The sequence below is a fragment of the Sapajus apella genome, unplaced genomic scaffold (assembly GCF_009761245.1).
Source record: "Sapajus apella isolate SASKATOON/1434 unplaced genomic scaffold, GSC_monkey_1.0 scaffold164, whole genome shotgun sequence".
NCBI classification, from domain to species: domain Eukaryota; kingdom Metazoa; phylum Chordata; class Mammalia; order Primates; family Cebidae; genus Sapajus; species Sapajus apella.
The window spans coordinates 564,730-577,631 of record NW_022437104.1 but is presented as its reverse complement, the minus strand read 5'-3'; the positions used below and the strand labels follow the sequence as shown (position 1 = coordinate 577,631).

Here is a 12,902-nt window from a genome sequence, read left to right as displayed (position 1 = left end):
GCCAGGATGCCATGTACTATGAAATGATATAGATCCCAACCAGAAAACTTAGGCACAGGTGAAATGTTGAAGTAGAAAGCTGGCCTGAGACCATTGGGCCCAAGGTCTTTGATTTACTTGGCTCTGGTCATTAATGGAAGCTCCTTAACACTACCTTATGCCAATAGCACCAGCTGTTGCTGGGGCATTAAAACAGCAGTATTCTAAAGAACCTAAAGAAAGCATTGTAATTTATGGAGCTCATAGCATTGGGTAAGAAATTGGACCTGTGGTCCTAAGCTGCTGGCTTTAAAGAGATCTATATGTCTTCCTGGGCAGTATAAAGACTAACCCAGTATCAGATAACTGGGATGGACCCATTTGAAGGATGGTCTGAGTGTGGATTGGCAGCACGTGGTGGTTTCTATGCTAATTGCACCGAGTGTGTGGTTTCATGTAATATCCTCTGTCACATATTATCTTAGAAATGTATGCCCCTTTGCTGGCTTTTTTTAGGGTTTCGGTGCTAGCACAATGATAGACTTGTGTGCATCCATATATATGTTCTATTTCTCTCCAGGTTGAGAATGAGCTGGAGGACCTGATAGATGAGTTGCTTGAGAGGGATGGCGGATCTGGGAACAGTACAATTATAGGTGAGAGCCCCAGAACTGAGTATAGCCTCTTCCTTTGCCTCAGTCTCTCTTGGGAGGACCCTTTTTCTCATCATCTGCTTGCTCAGCTCTGCCTAAGGGCTCATAGCCAGCCTAGATTGCTGCTTGTCTTGATGTTGATGGTTTTACAGATGAGAAATTCACAAGACATCTACAGGCCTGTGGCAGTCTGAAGTGTTGCCTGTGTGGGGGAGGTGGTGGGAGTGGCCATCGATATAGAGGATATGTCAAGCACATCAAAAGAGTGTTTATTCATGGAGGCCTAGGGCAGGCTGTAGGGTGCGAAAGCGTTTCCTTTCATTTCTTCAGTGAAGTCCAGGGGCTTTCTGCCTCTGAGTCTCAGTAGTGTAAAAAGAGTGATCATTCCCTGAGGGTGGCCCTTTATAAATCTCAACGGGGAAATGGCAAAGGTACCCTACTATCACCTGGCTCTGAGGGTGTATGTATTACTTGTTTTTACTTTGTTGATCAAGGAAATCAAAGGATAAATGGAAGTAGACATGTATTCTTAAGTTTTACAAAGCTTTTTCACACCCAGTATCCTCTGTGGTTCACAATTAATGGGATTGGCAGGGCAGATGTGATCATCCTGTTTTACAGATGAGGAAACTGAGACTCAGACAGGTAAAGTGACTGGCCAAGCTCACCTAGCTAGCTGACAGCAGACAATCCAGGTCTTCTCCCTCATCAAAAAACAAAAAAAGTGGATATCTGCTAGGTGTACATAGCTACTTTAGACGCACCCAGTCTGGAAAGGGAAGTCCTCTGTTGTTCAGTGAAGGCTCTGCTCTGTAACCTTCAGTGAGCAGAAGTGGAGAGGATGAATCACAAGAGGACGTGCTGATGGATGAAGCTCCTTCCAACCTCAGCCAAGCTTCCACCTTGCAGGCCAACCGAGAAGGTGAGAGTGCCGAGGCCAGAAAGGCCTCCCTTCTTGCCCTGCACGTCTGACAGACACTATACTAGGGCTTTCCTGGAGGCAGCTACCCACATGTGCAGAATAAGGAAGCATCTGTCTGCATGCGCTGACATACAACATCCACTTTATCCTCAGCCAGTTTTTCAAATAACATATTACTACTGCTTGCCCAAAGTTTGTCACTTCTTACTTGGTTCGCTTTCTTCTCACCCACCTGCTGTCATCGCTCCAGATTCCCTCTTGCCAACAGGATATAGTCAATAGCAAAGTAGGACTGGAAATGCAAGGGGGCACCAGCAGACTTGGCCAGATCCTAGACCATGGCTCCTCAAGCACCACCCTCTAGCCAGCCTCCACATTCAGCCACCCTGCTCAGTGTGTTGATGCATTCATTGGCACTCTCAGGAAATCTGGGCTGGCTCACTAAGTCTGTACATCACCCCAGATCTGGTTCTTCCTCTCGTAGAGTCAGATATCCCATCGCCTTCCCACTTAGTCTGCTGGCCTGCACAGTAGCTTGTTTTCTAGCTATTCAGTTTAGTCCTCCAATGTGCTCCCTTTGTTTTAGATTCCATGAATATCCTGGACCCTGAGGATGAGGAGGAGCACACTCAGGAAGAGGACAGCAGTGGCAGTAACGAGGATGAGGATGATAGTCAGGATGAAGAGGAGGAGGAGGAGGAAGATGAGGAAGATGATCAGGTGAGGGGGGACTGTGTTTGGGTTGGTTCAGATGACCTCTTCCATGGGAACAAAGAGCTGCAGAAAACCAACAGTCTGGGTTACTAGCCTCAGCGTCTCCCTCCCTCATGTGCACATGTGGCCATGGCACCAGGCTTCAGAAAACCCTTACCTCCAGCAATTCTCCATCTCCTATTTTCCCTTAAGGAGGATGATGAAGGTGAAGAGGGAGATGAAGACGATGACGACGATGGCTCTGAGATGGAATTGGATGAGGATTATCCTGATATGAACGCTTCTCCCTTGGTCCGATTTGAGCGCTTTGACCGGGAGGATGATCTCATCATTGAGTTTGACAACATGTTCTCCAGTGCTAGTAAGATACAGGGGCTCAGCTGGGTTTTCTCTCTTGATTCTTATACCCTTTTCTAGGGTAAGCCAAGCAGTGGACCAAACTGATCTGATACAGACAGCACTTCTTTTCCTATGCTGACTTCCTGGGGCAAGAGATGTCTGAATCCATCTCTCTCATTAGTGTGTACTTAGGAGAAGGAATAGTGAGAGGCTGCTTTTGTTCCCTTCACCTCAGTAAATAGGCAGCCATTTTAGAGCCTGGACAACTTGATGATTTGCTTGATTTAAAAAAATGAAACCAAGGCTGACTACATCAGGCACCCATGTGCACACCACAGTGGCAGGGCAATCAATAATCTTTATGTCCATAACACGAGATCTTGAGGGTTTGAATGATCACCTTTGAGCTTGGCATTAGGGAGCAGATTTGAACATACTCACTCTATTCATCAAGGATGCATCTTTTCGGGAGAACGAGTGAATCTCTTCCCTCCTCCCCCATCAGCGTCAAAGTTCCCTTTTAGCGTCAAGTTAGAATCAAGTTCTTAGAATCAAGCTGTCTTGATAGGGCAGGTCTTGACCTTAAATCACAAGCATGATGTAGCAGAAAACACTGAACTATTCTGGTCTGTTATCTTGGCCAATTAATCTCTTACCTCTTTGAGCCTCAGTTTGTCACCTGTAAATGAAAAGTTTGAGGAAAAAAAAAATGGGTTGGATTAGATAACTTTTAAGATAACATCTATGATTCTCATTGCATTTTTGTGATTTTCATCAGTTTTCCTTAGAGTTAAGCCTCTGTCCATTCAGCAAATTGAACAATATTTGAGGAGTTCCTACTGTATCCTAGGTACTAGGGATACCAGCAGTAAAGAAGAAAATAGTCCTCTTCCCTCATAGGAGGGGTCTATTAGGAATTATAAGTAAGCAGGCATTACATTGCAGATGGTAAGAAAGCACAGAGGTAAAGAGTTATCTAACCCAATTGTAGAAGTCAGGCTTCACAGAGAAAGTGACATCTTAGGCCAAGAACAGAAGAGCAGGTAAAGTGGGAGAGGAGTCTTCAAGGTGGAGGGAGCAGCATGTATCTAAGGGGCCTAGAAGTGTCACTGTGACTGTAGTGTGAAAAATGGATTGGGAGAAGGTACTATCAGTTAGGAGGCTGTTGGAATATATAGGTGAGAGATGATGGCATAAGCTATGGTAGTGTCAGTGATTGTAGATTAGGTGTGGGAATGAGGGAGAAAGGACAAAGCTCAGGTTTCCGTGTGAGGAAGTAAGGCCCAGGAGACACGGTTCTGCTTGAACAAAGATGGAAGAAATTTCTTTTTGGCACTGACCCTTTTGCATATTATCCTTGCAGCAGACATCCCCCCATCCCCAGGAAATATCCCTACCACCCATCCACTGATGGTGCGCCATGCAGACCACAGTTCTCTGACACTGGGCAGTGGCTCTTCAACAACTCGTCTCACCCAGGGCATTGGGCGCAGTCAGAGGACCCTAAGGCAGCTGACAGCCAATACTGGACACACCATTCATGTTCACTACCCTGGGAATCGCCAGCCCAACCCTCCTCTTATACTCCAGAGGTGAGTCACAGAGATCTGTTGGATTCATCGGAGCTCTTATAAGAGTTTTCACTATGCTTCAGTGTTGTCTTAACCTTGGGGGAAACAGTCCATCACTTAATGTTCTTGTCACACACACGAATAAGGCATCTGTCCCATTTCTTTGTGGATTACATGTGCAGCCTTTTGGAGAATACCAAATTATGTCAATAGTTCTGCACATGTATTTAGCAGTTATTAAGTGTCTCATGCCAAGCACTTAACGCTTTAGATATAGACAGGACAAGATCCCTGCCTTCCAGCTTAGAGTTTAGTGAGAAAAACAAACTTAAGAAGTAAAAGAAAGATATATAAGTGTTGTAATGGTTGGTGTACAGACAACAGAGAGCGTGTAGTGGAGGCAGTGTAACCTGACACAGTGCCTGGCACGTAGAAGCTTATTGACACCCACTTGGTGCCAGGAACTGTGGCATGCATAATATACAACTTAAGTAAAAACCAGGGTGGGATTCAGAAAAGTAACTTGTATGCAGAGGATGCATGAAGAGGATCTCATGGTAACAGGTTTCAGGGCACCTCTGGACTTAACAGTGATCGTGGTACCCACCATTACCCTACAGGTTGCTTGGTCCCTCAGCTGCTGCTGACATCCTTCAGCTGAGCAGCAGCCTTCCACTACAAAGCCGGGGTCGGGCCCGCCTCCTGGTAGGCAATGATGACGTCCACATCATCGCCCGTTCTGATGATGAGCTGCTGGATGACTTTTTCCATGATCAGAGCACAGCTACCAGCCAAGCAGGCAAGTTTGTGTGGTGAAAGGGTAGAATTTGTCAGATTCTACCTTTTCCCTGCTGAGGAAAAGCAGGACAGGGTCTGCCCTAGAGAAAACCCCCATCTTACAGGAGCCAGAACCACTCAGTAACCTTAGCCATGGCCAACAAAAGCTTTATAGTCTCTAGATACTTGTTATGTGCTAAACATTGTGGTAGACCTTGGGTCCTATTAGGGAAATACTGAAATTTGTGGATTGGTGGATCAGTTAATGCTTGACAAGGCCAAGAATCTCATTCCCCTTTGTTCCAACAGGAACCTTGTCCAGCATCCCTACAGCCCTGACCCGCTGGACAGAAGAATGCAAAGTTCTTGATGCTGAGAGCATGCATGACTGTGTTTCAGGTGCGTGACAGCTTGGTTATCAGGGCAGTATTGAGCCTTCCAGGGCTAGGACAAGCATGTGGAGGGTTGTTTCCAGCCTCTCCATGGCTACAAGCTCTGCCTCTTGGCTTCCTTCCTGACCCCACCAGAGCGGCCTTTGATTTTTGCCTCTTTGAAACAGTGGTTAAAGTGCCCATTGTCAATCACCTGGAATTCCTGAGGGATGAGGAGCTGGAAGAAAGGCGAGAGAAGCGCAGGAAACAACTGGCTGAGGAAGAAACAAAGATAACTGATAAAGGCAAAGAAGATAAGGAGAACAGGGATCAGAGTGCACAGGTGATTCCCAAGGGCTGGGAGGATTCATCTTTGACTATCTGCCATAATGTCGTTATAGTATGCACATGGCACCAAGAATCCTAGGACGTTTATGTTGAACCTGGGAAGTTTTTCATTTCAGATTCACCATATGTTCAACTAGTTTGTAGGGGAAAGGATTCGAACCTAGAGAGGAGATATCTCCAGTGTCTCACTGGGGAAAACTGTGGAGCCAGAACCAGAATGGCTTCTCACTCAACAGTCACACTGCATAGTCTTCTGCCACCAAGGACAGCATGGGACAGGGAGAGTAACCTTGTCTGATGCTCTTGGTCAGCATCAAGACCTATGCTTTTGGTCACTCATTTCCATTCTGTCAGTGGACTGCCAGTGTGGGGAAGCTTACTGAGATGACCCCATTCGATCATTTGCGTACAATCAGCCTAGGTGTCAGATCAGAGAAAATGTTTGTACTCTGAACCCCATCATCACATGTCATATTCTAGGGCTCACGTATAAAATCACTAATACAGTTTTGGTTTAGAAGAAAGCGACCTACTTTTTTTCTGAAACTTCTGGGACCTCAGGCAGCAGTCTTTTAAAGGCTGAGTAAAAGCTGATAGAATTTATACATAACACTGTATCACTTGATATAAAAGGGGAGGAGGCTGATAGAAATACAAACAAATGATAAAACCTGAAAGACTTTAGTATACCCCACTGAGCAGTTATGGAATCATTAGGGTGTAGTGAAGTGTTCAGTTAAAGTAACAAGCTCGATCTAACAAATAATTTTTATATAGAACTTTTTACCTAATAAACAATAACATTGTTTCTGACATATGATAAAGGATTGAAAATAAGTGAACCTAGCATATGACTGAAAAGGCTAGAGTGGACAAAATAAAAAATAAGCCCAAGGAAGGGAAAAATATGTAGATGAAACCAAGAAATTATTGCTAGAATGATCATGATCGTGCCCAGCCCTAAGGGGGGTTTTATTATCCTTTCCTTCCAGGTTTATTTCCCCCACCCCTGCAGTTTCTCCCTCATCCCCAAGCCATTCTTGAACCTGAGTATATATAGAGAAATTGGACATACATTTGCACAGTGAAATGATTATCTTCCTTTGGTCACATGGCCAAAGCATTCTCCATTAAATCCGTGAACTCCTAGAGAGTTTAGGTGGAGAATGGTGACTATTACAGTTGACCTCTATCTTAGGTGCTTGCAAAGTCCCACATTGATCTATCCCTTCCCTTTGCAGTGTACTGCATCTAAGACAAACGACTCCACTGAACAGAATCTCTCAGGTAACTCTCCTTCCCTTTCTCCTTTCTTACTAACCAATTGATTGCCTTTTCTCCTGATCATTCGAGTAGCCAGCCCACATAGGTTGAAGATGGATACTGGTGCTCTGTGGGATGAGGTAGTAGATTGTATAGTTTTAGGGTCATACCCCATCTTGGAGATAACTATACAGTCTACTGTCTTTCCCACGGCGATACACTTCTTCTCCGACTGGCTCTGTGCAGGTTCTTGTTCTGGTTATGATCTATCTACTTCATTCTGGCATGGGTAATGAGGTCATGTGTCTTTTTCATTTCCTGACTGCAACTCTGTCTTCTGAAACGGCATGTTCATGTATATCTTTGAAATGGTTGATCCTTTGATGACCACCATGGTGTGGCATTTCATGAGAATAACTGATGACAGTGGTTCTCAAATGCCAGTCCTCCATGGAAATGAACAAAATCAAGGAGCTTTAATACATTTTTCATAAAGCTGAATTTATTCCATTTAAAAGGCTGTTTTTGTATTGAGAGATTATAGTCTTCCTAATTCTGTGGTATCAAAATAATTTTATTAGACAATGTTGTTTGGGGTGTTTTTTTCTTACATGGCTAAACTAAAAGTTGGTAACCCCTACGTTAGTCTCTACTTTTTGTTCTTTTTTTAATTAAATTTTATTGGTCCGTGGAATCTAAAAGTCTAGGAACATTGTCTTGGATAGTGTGCTGTTTGGGAAGGTAGCTCTGTGGGCTAAGTGCTATGACTGCCATATGCTTCCTATTCCCTCTGATCTTCTAAACAATGGTCAGTAGCCATTTTGTGATTGTAACAACTGGTCCGTGTAATATCATATGTCTCCCCCACCCATATTTCCTCAGAACATTTTTCTGCCTCCCCACACCTGTCTCCTTTGGCACTTGAGTTGGAAAATGAGTGTACCAAAGCCTGCACAATATTTTTAAAGCAGTGAAGGAGGGTAGATGCCTTGGTGCCCTTAATCTAGCAAAAGGTCTTTAAAAGGGTCTGTCACCAGGTAAAATGGCCTTTTGCCTCCTGCCCTTAGTAGAGGATTCTGCTCATGCCAGGGTGAGGTAGTAAGTTGTATTGTTGTGGGGTAGGGATATTAGGCCCCAATTAGAAGATAACTATACAACTTACTACTTTCCCTGGCGTGTGGCATATTCACACTTAGTCTTAGCAGTGTGTCCTTCATCAGACAAAGTTGTAGATGTTCCTTGGTTAATTAGGACTGGAAGAAAACAGGTGGAAGGGGACAGATAGTGTTTAGGGTGAGGCAGCTGTCATTATAAAGTGACTTGTCTTTCATTGATTGGAGCATCTAATTGATTATTTTACCTTTGGGCATGAACTCAAACATTTTGCTATTATTCAGCTGTATAATGACTGAATTTAGTAATAGAACAGGAATGTGCACAAGGGAATGGAAAGCATACTTTAAGAGTTTTGGGCCGGGCGCAGTGGCTCACACCTGTAATCCCAGCACTTCTGGGAGGCCAAGGTGGGTGGATCACCTGAGGTCAGGAGTTCAAGACCAGCTTGACTAACATGGCGAAACCCTGTCTCTACTCAAAATACAAAAATTAGCCAGACGTGGTGACACGTGCCTGTAGTCCCAGCTACTTGGGAGGCTGAGGCAGGAGAATTGCTTGAACCCAGGAGGCGGAGGCTTCAGTGAGCCGAGAACGTGCCACTGCACTCCAACCTGGGCAACAGAGCAAGACTCTGTCTCCCCCAAAAAAAAAAAAAAAAGGTTTTGAAAGACTGGACACGGTGGCTCATACTGTAATCCCAGCACTTTGGGAGGCCAAGGCAGGTGAATCGCTTGAGCTCAGAAGTTCGAGACCAGCCCGAGCAACATGGCGAAACCCTGTCTCTACTAAAAATACAAAAATTAGCCGGGTGTGGTGCACATGCCTATAGTCTTAGCTACATGGGAGGCTGAGGTGGGAGGATTGCCTGAGCTCAGGAGGTCAAGGCCGCAGTGAGCCATGATTGTGCCACCACACTCCAGCCTGCACAACAGTGAGACCCTGTCTCCAAACAAAGAGTTTTGAATGAAATTCTGACCATTTCTTGCTCCAAATAGATGAAGTGGGAGGATCAATAGGCTTTTCGTAGGTAGATTTTCTGTGTACCTACAGAGACATTTAGCCTCACCCTATATGAACTGAAATCTTCCCCCTTCCACCTGGGGAGCAAAGAAAGGATCCACAGAGTCAGATCTCCAGTTTTTGCATTCATGGGACAGAGATAGCACTGTGCCTTAGCCTTAGCCTTCATCCTTGATATACCAGACCAGAGATATTCCTTGGAGCAATTTGTTGTGGGGGTGGGAAACTTATCAGGCCACATTTGCTGATTGGGGTGGCTCCCCTCATCATTAGCTGGTTGCCCCTTAACCACTGTTATTATTCTTTCCGAGAAAGATGGGACGCCTATGCCTGACAGCTACCCAACAACCCCATCTTCAACTGATGCAGCTACATCCGAGTCCAAGGACACCCTTGGCACTCTGCAATCCTCACAACAGCAACCAACACTCCCAACCCCACCAGCTTTGGGAGAGGTTCCTCAGGAGCTGCAGTCCCCAGCTGGAGAAGGGGGCAGCTCTACACAGCTATTGATGCCTGTAGAGCCAGAGGAATTGGGTCCCACAAGGCCAAGTGGGGAAGCAGAAACAACTCAAATGGAGTTATCCCCAGCTCCCACTATAAGTGAGTAAAATTTCAACATTTGGGGAGGATGGAACAGGAGGGAAGAAAGTATGTCTTTGTAGCTTCTCTTTGCTTTCTTGCTTGAGAGAAATAGTAGGAGCTCAAGTTCTCAAATAGTGTCTCATTTTGCACATTCGCTTTCTTAGGTGAAGTTGAGGTCCCAAACTGGTGATAGTTGAAAGTCTAACAATATTGGTGATGATACCAACTTTTTATTGAGGCACTTAATCTGTTCCTGGGCTATCATGCCAGGCTCATTATGTAACTTCTTTTAAAATAATTCTCCAGCTGGGCATGGTGGCTCATAATCCCAGCACTTTGGAAGGCCCAGGCAGGGGGATCGTTTGAGCTCAGGAGTTTGAGACCAGCCTGGGCAACATAGTGAGACCCCCATCTCTATTTTAAAAAAAAAAAAAAAAAAAAAGCTCTCCAAAATCAATAGTGTTATTTACATAAGTAGACTGAAACTCAGAAGTGAAATAATTAAGGCCGGGCGCGGTGGCTCATGCCTATAATCTCGGCACTTTGGGAGGCCAAGGCAGGTGGATCACCTGAGGTTAGGAGTTTAAGACCAGCCTGGCCAACATGGTGAAATCTTGTTTTTAAAAAATAAAAAAAAAAAGTAGTAGTAGTAGTGAAATAATTAGCCCAAGTCACTCTGTAAGTAGTTGAACTGGGATTAAAATCCAGATCTGTCTGACTTTAAAGCTTATTCTCCTTCCACAGTTTCCAGAATGGCAAGCATGTCACCCCACACTTAGAGCTCTCCCATTCTCCTGGCAGACACTGTTGATCTCATGGCACTATTTCTCACTGGTTTGAAATGGAGCCTCAAAAGTCTTCTCAGCAGTATTTCAACAGGGTAAATTGACACCTGCTTGCCATCCTTGCTCTTTACCGTCTTCCTTGTGAGACCTTAAGGTGTCAGTTTTTTCTTTCAAGGAACCTTGTTTATTTATTTTATTATTGTTATTTTTTAGAAAGAGTCTCGCTCTGTCATCCAGGCTGGAGTGCAGTGGCGTGGTCTTGGCTTACTGCAACCTCTGTCTCCCAGGTTCAAGCAATTCTCTTGCCTCAGCCTCCCAAGTAACTGGGACTACAGGCACACACCGCCATGCCCAGCTGATTTTTGTACTTTTAGTAGAGAGTAGGTTTTGCCATGTTGGCCAGGCTTGTCTGGAACTCCTGACCTCAGGTTATCCACCCACCTCGGCCTCTCAAAGTGCTGGGATCACAGGCATGAGCCACCACACCGGGCCGAAATCTTGTTTATTTAGATAACCACAGGATATGCACCTGAAATCAAAGTTAAATGATCCCTTACCTGGGTTGCCTAGGGGATATGCTTCACAAGCATGCCTGGAACACAGTAAATGTTCAACAATTGATAGAAAGGGCTTGAGCTGAACCTTAAAAAGCAGGTGAGATTGAGAGGGGAACAGCAAGGGAGAACTGAGAAGTCTGAGCTGAGATGCCCTTAAGGACGCAACCTATCAAAGACTTTGTCATTTTGCCCCAATTCCAGATAGAAACCTAACCTCTCCCTATGACTTCCTCCTAGCCTCTCTTTCCCCAGAGAGAGCTGAGGATTCTGATGCACTGACGGCTGTCAGCAGTCAACTAGAAGGCTCTCCTATGGATACCAGTAGCCTGGCTTCCTGTACCCTAGAGGAGGCTGTGGGTGACACCTCAGCAGCTGGCAGTTCTGAGCAGCCCAGAGCAGGCAGCTCCACTCCTGGGGATGCCCCACCAGCTGTGGCAGAAGTACAGGGCAGGAGTGATGGGTCAGGGGAATCTGCCCAGCCACCTGAGGACAGGTAAGTATGTGTGGGCAAAAGAAGGGTAGGATATATTGGAGGGTCTTTCAAGCCACATTTCATACTTCTCAACTAATGGAGATGCTTGTTATGCTGGGGAGATAAACCTGGTTTCTGTGAGAAAGGGATAGCAGTATTTTATAAATGAGAAGACATAATACAGACAACAACCTGAGCATGATTTCCCCCAGCTCTCCCCCTGCATCCTCTGAGAGCTCTTCCACTAGAGATTCTGCCGTGGCCATTTCTGGAGCAGATTCCCGAGGAATCCTAGAAGAGCCGTTGCCTTCAACAAGCAGTGAAGAAGAAGATCCCCTTGCAGGTGAGCTCTGTGTATGCTCAGGTCATCCTGGGATTGTTTTGGCTTCTAGTAACCCTTGGCATGGAAGTGCCCACCAGCCAAACAGTTGCATTCAGATGGAGGGCATGTATGTGGGAGGACTGGCAATAAAGGGGGTGCTGGTATGGCATAATGAAATGGGTCCAGACTTAGGAGTCAAACTGATTTTGGCTCATTCAAATTCCCCCAGTCTGCCACTTCTACCTTTTACAACCTAGGGTCATTATTTAATTTCTGTGATCATGAATGATACCGAGGGGTTGATGATATCTGCGTGATAGGTTATTTATAAAGGGTAAGTAACAGTGCATACAGTCTAGCACATAACAAGAGCTATTCTGAGCCCAGGGAAGGTGGGGTGGGCCTTCTCTGTGACCCATGCCTTTTGCAAGCAGTGGGAAACACACTGGTTTCCCTCAAGCAGTGACATAGGTTTCTTTTCTCCAAGTACATATTAGGCACCGATAGAGGTGTGAGAGGCTGGGCCCAGTGGCTCATGCCTATAATCCTGACACTTTGGGAAGCTGAGGCTGGAGGATCACTTAAAGCCAAGAATTTAAGACCAGCCTGGGCAACATAGGGAGACCCTGTCTCTACAAAAATGTATATATAAGTTAGCCGGGCTTTTTGGTGCATTCCTGTAGTCACAGCTACTCAAGAGGCTGAGGCAGGAGGACTTGAGCCCAGGAGCTCAGTGCTGCAGTGAGCCAAGGTTGCACCACTACACTCCAGTCTGGGCAACAGCAAGACCCCGTCTCAAAAAATTAATAAGGCATGAATCCCTTTGCATGTTACATCTCCCCTCAGGTATCAGTCTCCCTGAAGGCGTGGACCCCTCTTTTCTGGCTGCCCTGCCTGATGACATCCGTCGGGAAGTTCTACAGAACCAGCTAGGCATTCGTCCACCAACTCGGACTGCCCCCTCCACAAATAGCTCTGCTCCTGCAGTGGTGGGGAATCCTGGTGTGACTGAAGTGAGCCCTGAGTTTCTGGCTGCCCTGCCTCCAGCCATTCAGGAGGAAGTATGTGAGCGGGAAGGTGGTGGGGCCAGCCTGCCTGGCAGGAGAAA

The 12,902-nt window shown here is 45.7% G+C and overlaps 1 protein-coding gene across 19 annotated transcripts in view; it reads left to right on the top strand.

Moving 5' to 3' along the window:
* HUWE1 (HECT, UBA and WWE domain containing E3 ubiquitin protein ligase 1) overlaps positions 1-12,902 on the top strand; it is a 157,352-nt gene that overhangs the window by 124,475 nt on the left and 19,975 nt on the right. For 17 of the 19 annotated variants that reach the window (XM_032267008.1, XM_032267005.1, XM_032266995.1 and 14 more), the window contains 13 exons: positions 560-635; positions 1,456-1,554; positions 2,141-2,274; positions 2,461-2,629; positions 3,971-4,199; positions 4,799-4,977; positions 5,265-5,354; positions 5,515-5,669; positions 6,916-6,961; positions 9,389-9,676; positions 11,238-11,493; positions 11,685-11,815; positions 12,641-12,855. In XM_032267008.1, the coding sequence (XP_032122899.1) occupies positions 560-635; positions 1,456-1,554; positions 2,141-2,274; positions 2,461-2,629; positions 3,971-4,199; positions 4,799-4,977; positions 5,265-5,354; positions 5,515-5,669; positions 6,916-6,961; positions 9,389-9,676; positions 11,238-11,493; positions 11,685-11,815; positions 12,641-12,855 (2,067 nt within the window). The remainder of the gene's footprint in view (positions 1-559; positions 636-1,455; positions 1,555-2,140; positions 2,275-2,460; positions 2,630-3,970; positions 4,200-4,798; positions 4,978-5,264; positions 5,355-5,514; positions 5,670-6,915; positions 6,962-9,388; positions 9,677-11,237; positions 11,494-11,684; positions 11,816-12,640; positions 12,856-12,902) is intronic. The other 2 variants (XM_032266993.1, XM_032267010.1) reach the window with 2 other exon arrangements.